At 42.5% G+C, this 20,134-nt stretch overlaps 1 protein-coding gene across 1 annotated transcript in view; it reads right to left on the bottom strand.

The window, feature by feature from the left end:
* SPATS1 (spermatogenesis associated serine rich 1) overlaps nucleotides 1-20,134 on the bottom strand; it is a 105,395-nt gene that overhangs the window by 15,876 nt on the left and 69,385 nt on the right. Inside the window, exons 5-6 of the mRNA XM_077488897.1 lie at nucleotides 14,644-14,761; nucleotides 1,627-1,689 (exon numbers count right to left, since the gene is read on the bottom strand). Coding sequence (XP_077345023.1) covers nucleotides 1,627-1,689; nucleotides 14,644-14,761 — 181 coding nt within the window. The remainder of the gene's footprint in view (nucleotides 1-1,626; nucleotides 1,690-14,643; nucleotides 14,762-20,134) is intronic.

Below are 20,134 nucleotides of genomic sequence, written 5' to 3'. Positions count from 1 at the left end.
AAGAGGTAACTGTATCCAGTCTGAGTATTGCTCTGTCTCGGAGCTTCCCCGCGGTGTCCGCCGCGGCCATCTTTTCTGTTAGAACCAGCAAGTTGGTTTTTAGGTCCGTTATGGCCGCAGAGAAGGATGCCTTGATGTCGGCCGCGAAGCCGGACATGTCTGCATATGTGAGGGGGTGATCGGGACGAGCAGGTCTCCTACCGTGGTCCTCTGAGGCCGACTGAGAGTCCTCACTAAGATCCCCGTCCTCGTGCGACGGCGCCATCTTGCCACCCTCCTGGGCCCGCTGAGCTGCTGTTTGTTTCTGGAAGATCTCCGAAATGGATCCTCCCGCAGACACCGCCGTGGATCTGCGGGATCGTGTGTGCTGAGACCCGCGGAACTGCTTGTTCATCCTCGCTAGGCTTTCGGCAGAGAGGTGCTAAGGGCCTCGGGCTTGACGGAGCTCCTCGTTCAGGCTGCCATCTCCGCCGCGCGCCAAGCCACGCCCCCTCTTTTTCTCTCTTACCTGTTGTTGCATAGCAACATGGTTTAATATCATACTTCTGGTATTTCATTTCCTGGTTGATACAGCCAGGGGGGGCTAAGATTAGAATAACAATGGCTTGGCTCAAGCCCACTTGCTGTGATTGCAGGCTTCAAAGAGAATAAGAGCTAGATAAGACAGCCCAGGGCTAATAGATCATGAGATGATTCATGGAAAACGCTGCTCCTAGTTGACAATACAGCATGCTTTCTGGAGAATTGGCAGATATTTGAAGGACTACCTCTTGGCAATATCTATTGGATGGAAGGCAAATGGGGATGGCTACGAATGGGGGTGTATGTTTTGAGTAAAAAGGAGCACACACAGGCAAAGAGCCCTCTCTCTGCTGCTTCTCTCTTCCGATGCTGCTCTTTGCATGAAACCTTATGGCTCTGCCATCTTGAGACCTTCTCCTTTGGATCATGGCTTGGGCCTATGCCTCATTGCTCTGGACCTTTCTTCAACATCTGAGCATAGCTGGAAAAAACAGGCCTCGCGGAGGGCCTTGTGATAAGTATCTATGGTGTTCTTGTATTATATGTTCTGATTGTTGGTCTGTGTTTGTAATATCTTTCTCTAGTATTTCATGCTAGCTTTCTTATTTCCTTGGGAAATAAATAAGACTTTATTACTTATAAATCGTGTGTTTCGTTTCATAGCTAACCTTGTATTATTGTGATATCAACAGTAACATGTGGTCAGAGTTTCTATAGACTATAACTAACTATAGGAATTAGACAAATTAATATACGGATACAATAATATTTATTGTGTCCTAATTACTTCACCTGTATTCCTGCATTCTCTTCAAAACACATCTTGGTCAGCTGGCTGTTTCTTCTGGGTACAGGCACCCAGTTACCAATAATGCACCGGGCCCACACTCCAGCCCACCCTCTGTCTCCCCCAACCACTCTGTGTGGTCTAGACTAGGATGAATGCAGGGGGCAGGGTTGAAAAAAAGAAAATAAACCCAGAAGAAACAATTAAAATTCTACCTGGGAGGGTGTTTAAACCAAGTTTACTTCTTTGCAGGAATTACATAGCAAGTAATACCGACATAGCCATACTATACCCTAGCCGATGGCTATCAAACTTACCTTGGTGTCTTGGGCATTTTCTGAAGAGGAATAAATGTGTCAGCTTTAACTTTAAATGACTCCCTGAAAAACAACATTAAATGCATTAATAACATGAGCAGATAGAAAGAGAAAAAAAAAAACAGGAACACAGGCACACTATCTTTGGGAAATCACTATGGCTAACCATTTGGTTTTACACCAGTTGTTGTTTTGTATTCGGCTTCGTAAGTTAACCACTTTCAGACCGGACCATTTTGCTGGCTTAAGACCAGATCACTTTTTGCGATTCGGCACTGCGTCGCTTTAACTGACAATTGCACGGTCATGCGATGTGGCTCCCTTTCTTTTGGTGGTATTTGATCACCTCTGCGGTTTTTATTTTTGTGCAAACAAAAATAGAGCGTCAATTTTGAATAAAACGCATCATTTTTTACTTTTTGTTATAATAAATATCCCCCCAAAATATATATAAAAAAAGTTTTTTTTCCCTCAGTTTAGGCTGATACGTATTCTTCCACATATTTTTGGTAAAAAAAAAATTGCAATAAGTGATTGATTGGTTTGCGCAAAAGTTATAATCGGGGATAGTTTTATGGCATTTTTAATAATAATTTTTTTTTACTAGTAATGGCGGCGATCAGCGATTTTTATTGTGACTGCGACATTGTGGTGGGCACATCGGACATTTTTGGGACTATTGTAATTTATACAGCAATCAATGCTATACAAATGCATTGATTCCTGTGTAAATGACACTGGCAGTGAAGGGGTTAACCAGGGGGTGGCAGTATAGGGGTTAAGTGTTCCTAGGGGCGTGTTACTAACTGTGGGGAGCTGGGCTTTGTGTTAGTGAACACTGATCTCTGCTCCAATCACATGGAGCAGAGATCAGCGTCACTTGTTGCTAGGCAGAACGGGGAGATGTGGATTAAAACGGCATCTCCCCGTTCAGCCGCCCCGTGAGACGCACGCAATGGCTGGGTGGCATTTAAAAATGGACATACCTGTATGCCAATATGCCTGCCCGTGCCATGCTGCCGACATACATCGGCGTGCGCGGGTTGGGAACTGGTTAAAGTGTGTATAGCCAAATTTTTTTCGTCTTGGATAGAGTGTGGATGTATAAGGTTTGTACTACTGTACCCTGTTTGTCCTACTGATCACTGTCACTGAAACAAAAAAATCCAAAAATACATTTTTAACATACCCTAAAGTGGTTGTAAAATATTACATATGCAGTGCTTTAAAAAAGTATTCATACCACTTGAACTTTTCCATATTTTGTCATGTTACAACCAAAACTGTAAATGTATTTTATTGGGATTTTATGTGATAGACCAACATAAAGTGGCACATAATTGTGAAGTGGAAGAAAAATGATAAAAGGTTTTCAATTTTTCTTTACAAATAAATATCTGAAAATGGCCTGCATTTGTATTCAGCCCCCTTTAATCTGATATACCTAGCTAAACTCTAGTGGAGTCAATTGCCTTCAGAAGTCTCCTAATTAGTAAATAGCGTCCACCTGTATGTAATTTGCCCTTAAGAAGCCCTTAAGTTTGTTAGAGAACCTTAGTGAAAAAACTGCATTGTGAAGGCCAAGGAACACACCAGACAGGTTAGGGATAAAGTTGTGGAGAAATGTAAAGCAGGGTTAGATTATAAAAAAAATATCCCAAGCTTTGAACATCTCAAAGAGCACTGTTCAATCCATCATCTGAAAATGGAAAGAGTATGGCACAACTGCAACCTACCAAGACATGGCCGTCCACCTAAACTGACAGGCCGGGCAAGGAGAACATTAATCAGAGCAGCAGCCAAGGGGCCCATGGTAACCCTGGAGGAGCTGCAGAGATCCACAGCTCAGGTGGGAGAATCTGTCCACAGGACAACTATTAGTCGTGCTCTCCACAAATCTGGACTTTATGGAAGAGTGGCCAGAAGAAATCCATTGTTGAAAGAAAGTCATAAGAAGTCCCATTTGCAGTTTGCGAGAAGCCACATGGGAGACACAGCAAGCATGTGGAAGAAGGTGCTCTGGTCAGATGAGACCAAAATTGAACTTTTTGGCCTAAAAGCAAAATGTTATGTGTGGCAGAAAACTAACCCTGCAAATCATCCCCAGCGTGAAACATGGCGGTGGCAGCATCATGTTGTGGGGATGTTTTTCTTCAGCAGGGACAGGGAAGCTGGTCAGAGTTGATTGGAAGATGGATGGAGCCAAATACAGGGCAATCTTAGAAGAAAACCTGTTACAGTCTGCAAAAGACTTGAGACTGGGTGAAGGTTCACCTTCCAGCAGGACAACAACCCTAAACATACAGCCACAGCTACAATGGAATGGTTTAGATCAAAGCATATTCATGTGTTAGAATGGCTCAGTCAAAGTCGTGACCCAAATACAATGGAGAATCTGTGGCAAGACTTGAAAAGTGCTGTTCACAGGCGCTCCCCATCCAATCTGGCAGAGCTTAAGTTATTTAGCAAAGAAGAAGGGGCAAAAATATCACTCTCTAGATTTGCAAAGCTGGTGGAGACATCCCCAAAAAGACTTGCAGCTGTAATTGCACCAAAAGGTAGTTCTACAAATGCACACCACACTTTCACATATTTATTTGTATTTTATAAAAAACATTGAAACCCATTTATCATATTCCTTCCACTTTACAATTATGTGCCACTTTGTGTTTGGTCTATCACATAAAATCCTAATAAAAAACATTTACGTTTTTGGTTTTTAACATGATAAAATGTGAAACATTTTAAGGGGTAGGAATACTTTTTCAACACACTGTATCCAGTGAAGTACTAATCGTGCACAAAACCTATTGTGCAAACAGTGCTTGCTAATATCACATTAATGAGTGAAAAAGTGTGCCACGTGAACTACATAAACTGAGAGCAACCAAATACGTGACAAAAATATGCGTATGGATATAGAAAACCAGGGGACTGTTAGGATAAATAAACCTTTAACCCCCCTAGCGGTAATCCCGAGTCTGGCTCGGGTTAGGAATATACTGATAGGAGCGGTAACCCCGAGCCAGACTCGGGATGGCTTCGCTCGATGCAGGGAGGACACAGGGAGAGTTACTCACCTTGTCCCCTGGATCCAGCGATGTCCGCCGCGCTGTGTGATCGAGCCGTCCTGCGCTCGATTCACAGTGCCGAATGCCGCCAAGCTCCTTTCCCTGCGACGTTACGGCGCACAGGAGCGGAGAGCGGCGGCAAATTCAAAAAAGTAAAAGTACACAAAACACACACAGCACAGTGCTGTATTACAAAATACACACCCCCTTTGTCCCTAGTGGTCTGTGCAGTGCCCTGCATGCACTTTTATATTATAAATACAGTTTTTTACTGCCTGGAATTTGGAGATTGTCCATAGCAACCAAAAAGTGTAAATTTTTCAGTGTTTTTGGATTTGATTACATTATTGAATAATTTTAATTATTCTTTATTATATTATAAACTTTATCATACCCAGGATGTCTGCTAGACTCTGGTTTGAACAGATTTAAGAGCGTTATTCCTAAGAATTACAGGACTACAAAATAAAAGCCAGATTTCCGTGCAAAATAATTATTCCGCTTTCAGCACCTAATTCCAGACTGAATCATACCGCCAGGGAGGTTAATTGGTGAAATCATAAATACGCCAATATAATAAATAAATAATAATAATTCCTCCTGCATGGATCAAACAATGAAAAATTAAGTGTGGATGTACACTCACTAGATCCCCTGCCCTCTTTTTCCTTATCTATACAACTGGTGATATCCCATTTGAAGTTAAGTCAAGGAGTATACTGGAGAATTTTCTTAACCACTACAACACTGGACACTTTCCCCCCTTCCTGCCCAGGACAATTTTCAGCTTTCATCGCTGTCACATTTTGAATGACAATTGCGCTGTCATGTAGCACTGTAACCAAAGTAAATTTTTTATCATTTTCTTCCCACAAATATAGCTTTCTTTTGGTGGTATTTGATCATCTCTGGGGTTTTTATTTTTTTGCTAAACAAACTAAAAAAGACAGATTTAAAAAAAAAAAAGATTTTCTTTGTTTCTATTAAAAAATGTTGTTTTCTCCTTCACTGATGGGCACTGATGAGGCGGCACTGATGGGCACTAATGAGTTGGCACTGATAAGGTGGCACTGATGAGGAGGCACCGATATGTAGAATTGATGGGCACCAATAGGCGGCACTGATATGCAGCACTGATGAGCACAGATAGGTGGCACTGATGGGCACTGACAGGCGGCACAGATGTGCGCTGACAGGTGAAACTGTTGGGCACTGACAGGCGGCACTGATTGGCACTGATGGGTGGCACTGATTGACACTAATAGATGGCACTGATGGGCAGCACTGATGATGAGGTACTGACAGATTTTATTGATGGTCACTGATATAGGCACTGATTGGCACTGTGGTGAGCACTGATTGGCACTTTGATGGGCACTGACTGGCGTTTCTGATGGGGCACTGAATGACATCTGATGGGCACTGATCGGTATGGTTTGTGGCACATCTGATGGGACTGTGTTGATAATCTGCACAGGCCCCCCCCCCCCCCCCCCGGACAGGGAGAGAAACTGATTGCCTCAAGCCCGTCAGCGTAAACCGAGGAAAGCTGTTTACTGGCACTTCCTAGTTCACTCTGTGATCAGCAACTGTTATTGGTCACAGCTGATCACGTGGTAAGGAGCCTCTGTCAAAAGCTCCTTACTATGATGGGAGATGCAGTGTTTCAGAGTGACACACAGCACCACTGATCGCCACGCTGTGTGCCTCCGTGGGCGTGTGCCGGCATTTTATCTTGCTGGACATCATATGAGGCCCAGTCCGGATAACTGAACCCCCGCCTGGCCGTCATTCTGCTATAGACCGGGGCGGGATCTACAACATCTGGTGAGTGTACATCCACACTTAATTTTTCATCATTTGATCCATGCTGACTGAACTCCTGCGCATGTTCAGAAGTTATGTCATCCCACACTGGCCAATCAAGACAGCCTAAAACCAGCACTCAGAAGAAGCCAGGGAGAGGATACTTTCACCAACAAGGGATGTGTCTGGGGTCTGACTATTGGTGCAGAAGTAAGTATTGCAGACTTTATTTTTGATTTAACTTCAGTGGGAAAAAAAAATCAGGTCTCCAGTCCTGCTGCCTCTGTGACATAATTTAGCTGTGTAGATCTCAGGACAGGATGGAGAGAAGCAGAAAACCTTTGGCAGGTAAAACAGGTCCCATATTTGTATTTCTTCCATGTCTTTAGCTGTTTGTTTGGCCTACCGCTTTAATTAGTTTGCGTGAAACTTAACCCGATTTTTCAAACATCAAGGGACACTATTTTACAAAAATGCCATAATTTTATTATTTTCTGCTATAAATCATGCTGCGTTCAAGCAATTACCTGGTCATGTGGACATCTGCCCAAGAAATTTAGTCACATTAAACTTCTGCACCGTTAGCATTTCACTAATAATGATGCAGCTTTGCTGAGACCTCAGCCTGGCCAAGAAGTTCCTGAGATACAAATATAGTGCTGATATAAGTGAATTTCCTCCTATTTACTATGTGTAAGACTTCGGGAACAGCTGCATGTTGCATAATGCCATCAGAAAGTTATTTGGTAGATTTATACTTCTTTTTCAAGAAATAAAAGAGGCAATAGGCTTTTCACACACTAATAAAAGCTTTTGTCCAACTGGTGTCTCTTTCTATGCAGAAGACCTTAAATCTAAAACTGCTGCCATGATGTATATTAACACTTGACTGGTAGTACAACCATAGCTCCCAACTGTCCCGGAATTTGAGGGACAGTCACTGGTTTTGAGGGACTGTCCCTAATTTGGAACAATGTCCCTCTGTCCCACTTTTGTCCTCAATTGTCCCTCATTTTGGTCTGATCTATATAGTTGTATATAAAATGCTCTTTTTATCCTTCAAAAAGTGTTTCCCAGTGCTAAACCTTTCATCCAAATGCTAAATTGCTGCATTTGTACATTTTAACTGCTTCAGCCTCGGAAGATTTTATCCCCTTCCTGACCAGAGCACTTTTTACGACTCGGCACTGTGTCACTTTAACTGACAATTGCGCGGTCATGCAATGATGTACCCAAACAAAATTGATGTCCTTTTTTTTCCCCACAAATAGAGATTTCTTTTGGTGGTATTTGATCACCTCTGCGGTTTTTATTTTTTGTGCCATTAACAAAAAAATTGACAATTTTGAAAAAAATTCAATATTTTCTACTTTTTTCTATAATAAATATTCCCCAAAAATATATATTAAAAAATATTTAGGTTGATATGTTTTCTTCTACATGTGTTTGGTAAAAAAAATGGCAATAAGCGTATATTGATTGGTTTGCGCAAAAGTTATAGCGTCTACAAAATAGGGGATAGTTTTATGGCATTTTTATTATTATTATTATTATTATTTTTTACTAGTAATGACTGCTATCTGCGATTTTCATCGGGACTGCGACATTATGGCCGATACGTCAGACAATTTTGATACATTTTTGAGACCATTGGCATTTTTACAGCGAAAATGCATTGATTACTGTAAAAATGTCACTGGCAGGTAGAGCTGCACGATTCTGGCCAAAATGAGAATCACATTTTTTTTTTGCTTAGAATATCACGATTCTCGTGGCATAAAATCTTTCATATTATACAAAAAAAGAATTGGGCTAACGTTACTGGTTAGTTTTTTTTTTTTTATTCATTAAAGTATTTTTTTCCCAAAAAATTGCATTTGAAAGACGGCCGCCCAAATGCAGTGGGGGTTATTTACGAAAGGCAAATCCACTTTGCACTGTGAGTGCACTTGAAAGTGCAGTCGCTCTAAATCTAAGGGGTAGATCTATAATGAGGGAAAACTGCTGATTTTATCATCCAATCATGTGCAAGCTAAAATGCTGTTATTTTCTTTTCTTTGCATGTCCCCCTTGGATCTACAGCGACTTTACTTTCAAGTGCACTTGCAGTGCAAAGTGGATTTTCCTTTAGTAAATAACCTCCAGTGTGACATAAAATATTGCAACAACCACCATTTTATTTGTAGCAAAAAAAAATGATTTTAACTTGAAAACAACTGTCAGAAAAAGGTTTAGTGTTTAAGTGGTTAAACGTTCCTAATTTACATACAGAAATCTATTCCTTTGATGTAAAAGACTACAGAGAAACACTAGGAGGCGATCAAGGGGTTAATTGCGTTCTCTGGTGTGTGTTCTAACTGCAGGGGGGAGGGGACTGTATAGGGGAAGAGATAGATCGCTGTTCATACTCTGTATGAACAGACGATCTGTCGCTTCTCCCCTCAGTGAAACGGAAACTGTGTTTACACACACAGATTCCGGTTCTCTGCGTGCCCCGAGCAATCGCAGGAGTCCAGTGGTGATGGCGACCGTTGGGCACTCACATCGGCTTCATGGGCGAGCAGGAGGGGCTCACACATGCCTCCGGTGGCATGTGTTTCCCCAGTGGCCTCAGGGCGAACATAACGTTGTTTCGCCCAGCCGTGCCATTCTGCCGTAGAACAACTGCGGTGGCTGGTCGGCAAGTGGGTTAAAAGCCAATATAAAGGAATAGTAGTGGTAAAAAAAAGCACTTGTGGATTTAATTAACATTTTTTTGGTCAATTCTCCTTTAAGGGGGTGTGGTGGGGGCATGTCCTATGCCCACATACATTTGTTAGTAGGTGTCCCTCATTCCTATTTCAAAATGTTGGGAGGTATGGTACAACCCATCTCTCCACTGCAAAGATACTGCATCACACTGGACAAAATCCCTATTTTCAGATGAGATACAAGTAGTTTTTTGTTTTATTTTTTGCATTTTTCCAACATTTGCAAGTGTAGCCAACCTGTCTTAACCAGATGTGACTATTTAAATTTAGTAGTAGTGCTAAGCTTCAGTCAGCTTAGCTGACTGGATAGTTCAGCTTTCTTAGCTTCATCCTAGGCCCTGTATACTGTTAAGCTTGGTACACACAGTCAGTTTTTTTTTTTTTGTTCAATCCAGTGGGCTTAAAAAACAGCCCCGGTCTATTTTATGGTAGGGACCTGGTGCTGCAGCTCCAATAGCCCCTATGTTAATCCTGCCCTGACATCATCAGTTGATAAGGAGGACATTGGGTTCATACACAGCATCCTTCTTTGCCCTCACCTGCCTCTCTCCATCAGCACTGGGGTCACGTAAGCTGAGTGAGGGAGAGAAACTGAGGGAGAAGAGAAACATTGGAAGACTGGTCAGTACCAGTTTATATTTGCTTTGAGAGAAAAAACATACTTCTAATGTTAGGTGTCCTGTGTGTGTAGATGTTGCTGCGTTATGTAAAACTAGTTTTATCTGCTAAGGGATTTGTACTTCTGTTTATCCAGTCATGGGATTTACACAGCTCTGCCACACAACACAGTCCTGCCTGGCAGGTCGAGCCCTGATCCTTCCATGTTGCAGTTTCACTTTCACGTACAGGTCTCCTCATTACCCCCACCCTGTGAGTGGACAGCGAAATGAGAAGCAGCAGACTGATAAGCTCAGCTCACTACCACTCCGATTTCTTTAGCACACCTGACTGGCTCATTAAGCTGCTTTTGAATCACCCTCTATGAGCTTTGCTGTACAGTAGACTAAAATAGGCTAATCTCGGGTCAAATTCAGGTACTTACACTGGTTTCTTATCAATGTATTAATAAATATGTGCAGTGTGACTTAATGAATAGCACTTCTGCCTAGCAGCACTAGGTTCATCGGTTTGTAATTCCACCCACAATACTACCTGCATGGAGTTTGCATGTTCTCCCTTTGCCTGTATTGGTTTCCCCTGGGTACTCTGGTTTCTTCCCACACTCCAAAGGCATGCTCTTGGTATATTGGCCCTAGTGTGTGAATATGAATCAGGGACCTTAGATTGTAAGCTCTTTAACCACTTCTGGACCAAGTCTATTTCTAACACTTGTTGCTTACAAGATAAAATCTGTATTTTTTGCAAAAAAAATACTTAAAACCCCCAAACATTATAAATATTTTTTTAGCAGAGACACTAGAGCCGACTAAGCCAACCTCAATGCACTGTCTAATTGGGCGACTATGTGGCAGATGAGGTTTAATGTTTATAAATGTATGCACTTGAGGGCTAAGAATATGCATGCATCATAAATACTATGGGGAGTACAACTGGGGGAATTAATGGTGGAGAAAGATCTGGGGTTTTGGTAGAATTTGGCAATGCCAAGCTGCAGTTTCCAAAGCGAGCAAAGTCCTTTCTTGTATTAAGAGCAGGGCTCAAGTCCTGCGGGAACTCATGGGAATTCCTGTACTTTTTCCACAACAGGAACTAAGTTCGCGTTAGCAGCCATGTCCTGCAAGACTTTGAAGTATGCAAGCTGTGTGGCAGGTGCTACACCAGCAGCCGCCGACACAGCTCGCAATAGTAACTGCTGCACACCAGGGATGGACTCACCATTCAGGCATTGCCAGTAGGGGGCCCCATGACAGCTTCCTCTTCGATCTACCTGTCAATCACAGCTAGCTGATGGGTAGATCAGGTCCCTGCTGCTAAGAGATTGTATTTAGTCAGGCCTCTCTTGATGCGCACCTCCCCGCCGGCCCCTCCTGATTTTCTGTCTCCTCACCCCCCCCCCCCCCACCCCAGTCTCCTGCATACTTGCTCTGTGTGTCCTGCTGAATCCCCCCCTCCTCTATCTTCAGTGCCATATGATGAGAGAACCCAGAGGAGGAGCACAGCTATTCTGCTCACAGGACATGCAGGGAGAGAGGTGAGCTGAGGGAGGAACATCAGTTTGGGTGGCAAGCTGAGCACAATACTTGGAAAAGTTGAATGCCAGGAGGGAAGTTTATGTGAAAATATGTGAAGGGTTGGAATAGCAGAGAGTGTGTGTTGGAGCCCTGCAGAGTTTGGAGCCCCCCAAGCTAACATACATCTCCTAAGCAGGAACACATCACTAGCTCCCCAAGCGTTCTGTCCAGATAATCTGCAGTTAGTTTATGACCTTTCCCTTTAAACCTTTGTTATCCAAACTCTATTCAATGAAAAGTGTAAACTCACCACATAAACACTCTATATACAAAATAACATTCTCCAAGATCAGAACATGATGTTCACATTTGCATGGACGCACAATTGAATGAATGCTGATTATTCAGAGAATTACCGTATTTATGTTTATTGAGGATTGTTTTTATTTTTTTATCTACACAATACGAAAAGTGGATGAAAAATACCACTTTTGAAGTGTTCGCGCATTAGACTGTATCATTTTTTTTTAGTGGGGAAGGGGATCTTGGGTGGGAGGTCCCACACTTTTTTCCCCAGGACTTGAACCCTGATTAAGAGCAGTAGTGTACTGTATTTAGGTTTTGTGCTGCTCTAGGCCTGAATAAACTTGTGCACCCCTAATTTAAATATGACACACCCCTTCTTGTCAAGGACTAAGAAGATATAACCATGCCAATGGTGCAGCAGAAAAAATATAGCACAGTGAGGAAGGTTTGTGGTCCAGGATGATAGTACAGTCAAAATTAGAACCACCCCAGTTGCGGAATACCGGCCTCCCACATACCGGAAGCAGTGCAGCTGCTTTATGGGGGTACTAGACGAATTTGCCTCTCAGCCCAGTCGGCCCCATAAGACTGGTGCTACACTAACAGTGATGATTAAGAGAGGTATCATTTTGCCCCTGTACAAATCATTAGTAAGACCTCATCTGGAATATGCAGTTCAGTTTTGGGCACCAGTTCTCAAAAAGGATATTGGGGAACTGGAGAAAGTGCAGAGAAGTGCAACCAAACTGATAGGAGGCATGGAGAAGCTCAGCTATGAGGAAAGATTAGAGGAACCGAATTTATTCACTCTTGAGAAGAGGACATTAAGGGTGGATATGATCAACATGTACAAAAACATAAGGGGTTCATATAGTGAACTTGGTGTTGAGTTATTCACTTTTCGGTCAACACAGAGGACAAGGGGGCACTCTTTACGTCTAGAGGAAAAGAGATTTCATCTCCAAATACGGAAATGTTTCTTCACAGTAAGCTGTGAAAATGTGGAATAGACTTCCTCCAGAGGTGGTTTTGGCCAGCTCAGTAGATTGCTTTAAGAAAGGCCTGGATTATTTCCTAAATGTATATAATATAACTGGGCACTGACATTTATAGGTAAAGTTGATCCAGGGAAAATCCGATTGACTTTCTGGGATCAGGAAGGAAATTTTTCCCCTGCTGTAGCAAATTGGATCCTGCTTTTCTGGGGGGGGGTTGCCTTCCTCTGGATCAACTGTGGGTACAGGATTGGGTATATGGGATTGCATGAAATGTTTTCATTTATTTATTTATTTTTATGGTTGAACTAGATAGATTTGTGTCTTTTTTTCAACCTGACTAACTAGATGTAACTAGAGAATAACATGGGGGTCGAAATATTTATGTCACACTGTATTTGCAAAGCGGTCTTTCAAGCGCATTTTGTTTTGGAAAAAATACATTTTTGAATAAAAAATTAAGGAAACAGTAAGGCCCCTTTCACACTGGGGCGGTGCGGGCATCGTCGGTAAAGCGCCGCTATTTTTAGCGGCACTTTACCGTCGTTTTAGCGGCCGAAAAAGGGTTAAAACCGCCCGCAATGCGCCGCTGCAGCCCCGCTAGTGGCCGAAAAAGGGTTAAAACCGCCTGCAATGCGCCGCTGCAGCGGCGCTTTGCCGGCGGTATTGCCGCGCTGTCCCATTGATTTCAATGGGTAGGAGCGGTTTAGGAGCGGTGAATACACCGCTCCTTCACCGCTCCAAAGATGCGGCTAGCAGGACTTTTTTCACTGTCCTGCCAGCGCACCGCTCCAGTGTGAAAGCCCTCCGGCTTTCACAATGGAGTGAAAGGGGCCGGTTTTTTTCAGGCGCTACACAGGTGCTATTTTTAGCGCTGTAACGCCTGAATACCGCCCCAGTGTGAAAGCAGCCTAAAGATAGTCCACTTTTTTGCACATTGTGAAAGACGATGTTATGCCGAGTAAATAGATACCTAACATGCTACGCTTTAAAATTGCATGCACTCGTAGAATGGCGACAAACAACGGTACTTAAAAATCTCCATAGGCAAAGTTTAACATTTTTTAATGGTTACCTGTTTAGAGTTAGAGGAGGCCTTTTGCTAGAATTTTTGCTTTTGCTCTAACGATTGCGACGATACCGCACATGTGTGATTTGAACACCGTTTACATTTGCGGTTGTGACTTACCTATGCATTTTCTTTGGTGCGCTTTAAAACATTTTTTTATTTTTATTTAACACTGTCCCCTTAAATAAAATAAAAAAATATTACTTTTATTGCTGTCACAAGGGATAGATGATGGTACTTGTAGATTCATTTTTTTACAGGAAATTGTGAATGAATGATGTGGCCCTGTGAGCGGAGCCCGCACAGCGGCTTTGTTTTCAAATTGTGCTAGGTCTGGCAGGTGGGTCACTAGGGACATGTTGCATGTTACACCCTAAATTTAGGTGTAACATGGAACATGCTCCTAAATGTGAAGTTAACCTTTAAGGGCAAATGTACAACAAGGTAAATTATCGGCACTATATAAATATCTGTAAAAAATAAATTCTGTTGTTTTTTTTTTTATATACCTATCCAAAGTTCAGCTTTAGGCAATTACTGCTCCATCTCATGACAACATTAAATAAGTAGTGAACGGCAAGTGGAATTTACATCAGTCAGCTTTATTTGGTTTTAAACATTTCGCATTATCAAAATGGCGAATCGTTTTTTTTTTTTTTTAACATTTAATAAAAGATTCCTATGGATGACTGGTCACCTGATCCAGCCAACACAATGCTGCACACATTCATTGCTCTGGAGATGAGGATTTTGGTGCTTGTTTGCAAATATAGCATTGCAGCAAATAAAAAATTAGTTACCAATAAAAAGCTGGATTTACAAGTAATTTGGCTCAGTACACAAAAGATATGCCAATAAAAAGACCTAACACCTAATAAAAACACCCACCTAAAATTCACCACCGGCATTGTTGATCCAAATTTATGGAAGTCAGCGCTGTATTCCACTGTATGGAAAGGTTTATCACCTGGTTGGGCCTCAGGGATTCCATTTCTGAGATCAGAGACTTGAAAAACAAACAGAAAAGGAAGATCACCTTAATAATATGCAATAGTGTTTAAAACAGAACTCCAGCCAAAAATAACAAGATGTAATACAAAACAGCATTTGATTTAATATTCAGCTTCAATGCAGAGATTTTCCCCATAGTACTTTTTTCAGCCATCAGATGTCCACAGTCTGATTGCCAGCATCATTCAACCCAATTCCTCTAAACCAGGGGTCTTCAAACTATGGCCCTCTATTTGTTCAGGAACTACAATTCCCACCATGCCTAGTCATGTCTGTGAATGTCAGAGTTTTACAAAGCACCATGGGATTTGTAGTTCCGCAACAGCTGGAGAGCCGTAGTTTGAAGATTCCTGCTCTAAACTCAAGTTGCCATGGACCCTCCCCAGCCTGTGACTGGACAGTGAAAGAAGAAGCAGTATAGTGATGAACTTGTCCCTGGTCACACTGTTTTCTACTCCTATCAGCATACTTCTTGTCCTTGCACTGCTTCTTCCTCTCACACTCCAGCCCTGTTGTTCAGGGACTGCAAGAGGAAAATAACCACTTGCTGACTGTATACTGTATATATTGGGTGATCCTGCATTTCTGGGTCTAGAGAAAGCATGAGTGCTGCCGGCGACCCGCTCCTGCTGTGATTAGAGACAGTGGGAGCTTATCTGCGGGTACTGCAGACTTGATGTACTCCAGTACCCACCGATTGTTGGGCAGAGAGCCAGAACGGCGATCTACCTATGTAAACAAGGCTGATTGTCATTCTGTCAGTAGAGAAGGCATTGATCCTGTGTTCCTGCAAAGCAGGAACATGTATCAATGTCTTCCCACAGTAAAAGCACCTCATACACAGTGAAAAAACACAATATTAGGCACACAGTTAACCCTTTGATCGCCCCTTATGCTAACCCCTTCCCAGCCAGTGTCATTAGTACAGTGACAGTGCATATTTTTAGCACTGATCACTGTAATAGTGTCACTGGTCTCCAAAAAGTATCAAAAGTGTCAGTTAGTGTCCAATTGCTGTTATCTAGGGCACTATTAACCCTTTCGCTTGATTCTTCAGATTAAAGTGGACTTACAGTAGCATCAGATATAGTTTGAATGTTAAGTAAATGGATGCTAAGTAATGTGTAAGTACAACACTTGCATGTATTTGTTAACTCTCGGGTAGATCACAGTACTCAAGAAGGATGGAGCCATCTTTGTTCATGTATCATCAAGGGTCACCATCTACTTTGTGAGCTGAGCTGTTGACAGTGGCTTAGCTATGTTCACAAATATCTGACAAAGATCAACACATGCTGCAGCTTTTCCATTTTATGACTTGCTACAGAGTTGCTATACACTGATCATTGGTCAGTAGAAACTAAGAAAATGCTGCCTGGATCAGACAGATGACATCATCTCAGCTAAGACAAAATCGCTGGATGGGAGTTGAGGAACAAGTCTTAAAGTGTAAGTTTATTTTTCAGGAAGATTTTCAGAAAATTGTCCTATGCAATTCTACATGTAATGAATAGTACGTACCATAACTCCTCCTGTTGAAAGAGTTGAAGGTCCACCAATTCCAGATGCAGCTCTTTGAGGTCCTCTCCAGGAAACGCGTTGATCCCTCATACCTCTCTATCCTGCTGTTTTGCAGGCAGGATGAATGACATATCTATATTTCCCCCCTCAGTGGCCGCTCTGGGGCATTCACACTGCATGCATGTGCAGTGTGTCCCCTCCTGGCATTAGCTAAGCCTATGTAGCACTACCCCCATAGGATCCGCTGATGGGTCCTCTCTTCTTTGTCTTGACCTTTTCCAAAAAGCCTCAGACTTTCTAACACACACGGTTGAGTCTACAAACATACAATATCACAGGAAATCACTGAAGGTAATACTTAGTACCCAGTGGTAGGACTGGTAGTATCCAATCGCCAAACCAAGTATAAAGCAGAATGACGTTGGCAAAGTGGTTTCAATATCCTGACTGTGCGTCATATGACGTCTTCAGGATTTTAAGCCTGGGGGCATGCATTGCGGCATTCGTTGTTGCAGGGTGTCAGTCTGACAACCCGCAACAAATAACAAAGCTTACCTGTAGATAAAATGAATATCTCCTAAACGTGCACTGTTTAGGAGATATTCTAGTGAGCAGCAGCTGATGATGTTATGCGCTCCAAAGGAATGGCATGCCTGTGCAGTTCCTTCAGACCTGTGTGCTGGGGTCAAGACTCACGGCTCATTCATTTAGGCGGCCAGAGTCCCTGAACCATGAAAGGAAGAGTGGATGAAGATGGAAGCCTCTGTAGCAGACAGCTCCCTGCTGGAGGGCTTTGTTTCAAGATAAATATTTCATAATGTGCTAGTATGTGGGTACGCAAGGTAAAGCCATACTAGAATATTATACCTTTACCTTGCAGGGTACGTTTTAGTTTAGTTTTTTTAAATGCCTTTACTTTTGCTTTAACGGCAGTCTCAGTTAACCTGCCTGCAATATAGGTATAGTATAAGTACGGTATAGTCTCGACACTGGTGCAAGGTAGATGTGGTTCAGATGCGGTAAAGGTTCAGTATAATGCGGTATAGGGCTGGTATAGCTGTAGGTTTGGAATATGTGCAGTATTGATTGCAGTATGGGTGTACTATGGATTGGGTACACCTGGTATCCTGCTCCCAACGGCTCAGTCCCTGCTAGTAGTATCAACAATGGGTGAATAGCCCTCTTACCAATCCCTGGGATGCTGCAGTGACCTCTTAATGTGGAAGGGGGGCCCCCTTGGTCTCTCCTCAAAAGCTTCTGGTGATCAGCAGTGGGATGCAGAGGGTGAGTGGATGTCTCCAGTCTCCCTACTGCAGCTGTGCTGCAAAAGTGGTTGGTGTTGCACTGCCCACAGGTGTCCTCACTTTCAGTCTGAGGCTCGGATCTCTGCCAGCTGGCAGGCTATTCACGCAGAGGTGCTTTCTCGCTAACTCCCTTGGTACCAAGAGGAAGTACTTTCCTAGCCAGTTTAATAAAAATCCTCTCTCTACTTCTACTGCATAGTGCATATTGGAAAATGTAGTGTAACCATTATAGTGTAGCCATTATATGGCTACTGTCTCAATCTACAACTCTGGTTTCTCAGTGCTCTGCATACAAGTCTTTGGGCTTACTTGGCTTTAGCGCTCTCCCTGCTGGCCTGAGTAAGATGATGCAGCATAACATCAGTATCTCAGTAGAGCAGTGATTCTCAACCAGGGTTCTGTGGAACCCTAGGATTCCTCCAAAGGCTGCTAGGGGTTCCTTCAGCATTGGGCAATTTCTGCCTCTCAAATAGGTTCCCACTCCCACTGATCTTTTTAGCTGTAAGGAGGTAGTTCTTCCCAATGACCACAAGTGTGAGGACCATTCTTCCCACTGACCATCACACTAATGTATCACGAGTTGCAGATTTCAAATTTTTAGCAGGGGTTCCCCGAGACCGAAGAACTTTTCAAGGGTTCCTCTGTGTTGAAAAGGTTGAGAAAGCCTACAGGGAGAGAAGATTAAAAGGCAATGTCTCCACCTCCATACTGCTGCAGCCCAACACCTGGCTACACTTAGTAGTGGTGGTTGCTGCCTGTTCAATATCTGCGCATGTGTGCAGCCAAGACCAAAAGTTTAGTTGAATCCAGGAGAAGGCATAGCTCCCAACTGTCCCTGATTTTGAGGGACTGTTCCTGATTCAGAACAAAGTCCCTCTGTCCTCCTCAATTGTCTCTCATTTTGGTTTGATCTATAAAGTTGTATATAAAACATACTTTATATCTTTCAAAAAGTGTTTCACAATGCTAAGCCTTTCATCCAAATTTCTAAATGACAGCATTTGTAATTTTCAGAAGCCAGTATAAAGGAATAGTAGGGGGGAAAAAGCACTTGTAATATATCTTTATTATTTTATTTTTATTTTATATAATTCTCTTTTAAGGGAGCGTGGCATGGGGGTGTCCTACGCCTACATACTTTTGCTAATAGGTGTCCCTCGTTCCAGTCTCAAAAGGTTGGGAGGTATGAGAAGGTGCACTGTGCATGTACACAGTTTGAATGGCCCAGAGTGGCCACTAGAGGCCGCAATACAGTCAATTTCAGCCTGACCCAGAAGAGCTGCATCTGGCCATGGGAGGACCCTCACCATGTCCAACAGGAAGATCTATGGTATTTACTATTCAGTAGATGTAGAGTTGCTTAGGGGCTGAAAATCTTCCTGAAATGTAAACAATGATAAAAGATGTTTTTTTTTTAGAACTAAAACTGTTGTTATATATTGTGACACATCATGCAGACTTGTAAAGGAAAGGTCCACTTTAAATCAACCATATAACACAAGGCACACTGATAGAACCAAAGACTAGCCGTCAAGAAAAAGAAAACACTTTAGAGGCAGACGGTGGCATTATAGTAATTTCAGAAGAGGGTTTTTCTTCTTTTTCACTGTACTCGCTATATAAAAAGCAACTTACTACTTGTGTGGTCTGCAGAATATATCTCTGCAGTTCCAATGTAATGGTGTAATTTATGGCTGGGACAAGCCACTCTCTTTAGCTTTCACAGAGTCCCTCTATATGAATAATTAATCTGGACACGCATGCTGCAACTATCTATCTTCTGTGGGACTCACCATTAGGTTTCCTTGTAAGAAACAAGCACCCTGGGTTAGTACAGCTCATCAACAGGGGTGGATTAGGATTACCACTGCCTACACAAAATGATTGTGACAATGATAATGCATGATGAAAGATAATCAACACAGCTTTATTTAAAAGCAAGGCAGAGAGCTCATCTAAATATATATATAAAAAAAGGCCATTGTCATTTTTTTATTCTTACCCTTTATCATTCCACCAAGCAATTATTTCCATACCCTGATACAATTTCAGAAAAGCATCAGCATCATTCCTATGGAAATGTAATAATATTTCACAAGAAATAAAAAAACATATAAAAATATCCTACAAAATTAAAGTTTACCTTCAGCCAAAACATTTTAGTGGGAAAACATTAGAACACCTACTGTATACATAAGTACTACCTAGCCTGTCACTTAACTAGACTGGTGGACTGGAAAGTCCACAAACACGAGAAGCCGTGGGTCATATTGGAGAATTCTTTCACAAATTCATTTTTACATCTACTCCCTTGGACGAAACCCTCTCTATGGCCCCGAGACTTGGTGATGCACCCCTTTATCTACCCTACGTTAACGACCTTTAGGAAGACCATGGTGCCTTTCCATTTGTCCTCTTACCCAGGCCCCTTGACCCCCCTGCGAGGGAACCCTGACTTTCCCCCTGGTGACTCTGGAGCATTTCTTCAAAGGGAATGGCCTCACGAGGATGTACTGGCACACCAACTTTTTTACAGGGGACGT

Source organism: Lithobates pipiens, unplaced genomic scaffold (assembly GCF_037356315.1).
Source record: "Lithobates pipiens isolate NorthernLeopardFrog02 unplaced genomic scaffold, aLitPip1_a1.2 Scaffold_18, whole genome shotgun sequence".
NCBI classification, from domain to species: domain Eukaryota; kingdom Metazoa; phylum Chordata; class Amphibia; order Anura; family Ranidae; genus Lithobates; species Lithobates pipiens.
This window is presented reverse-complemented; position numbering and strand designations above follow the sequence as displayed.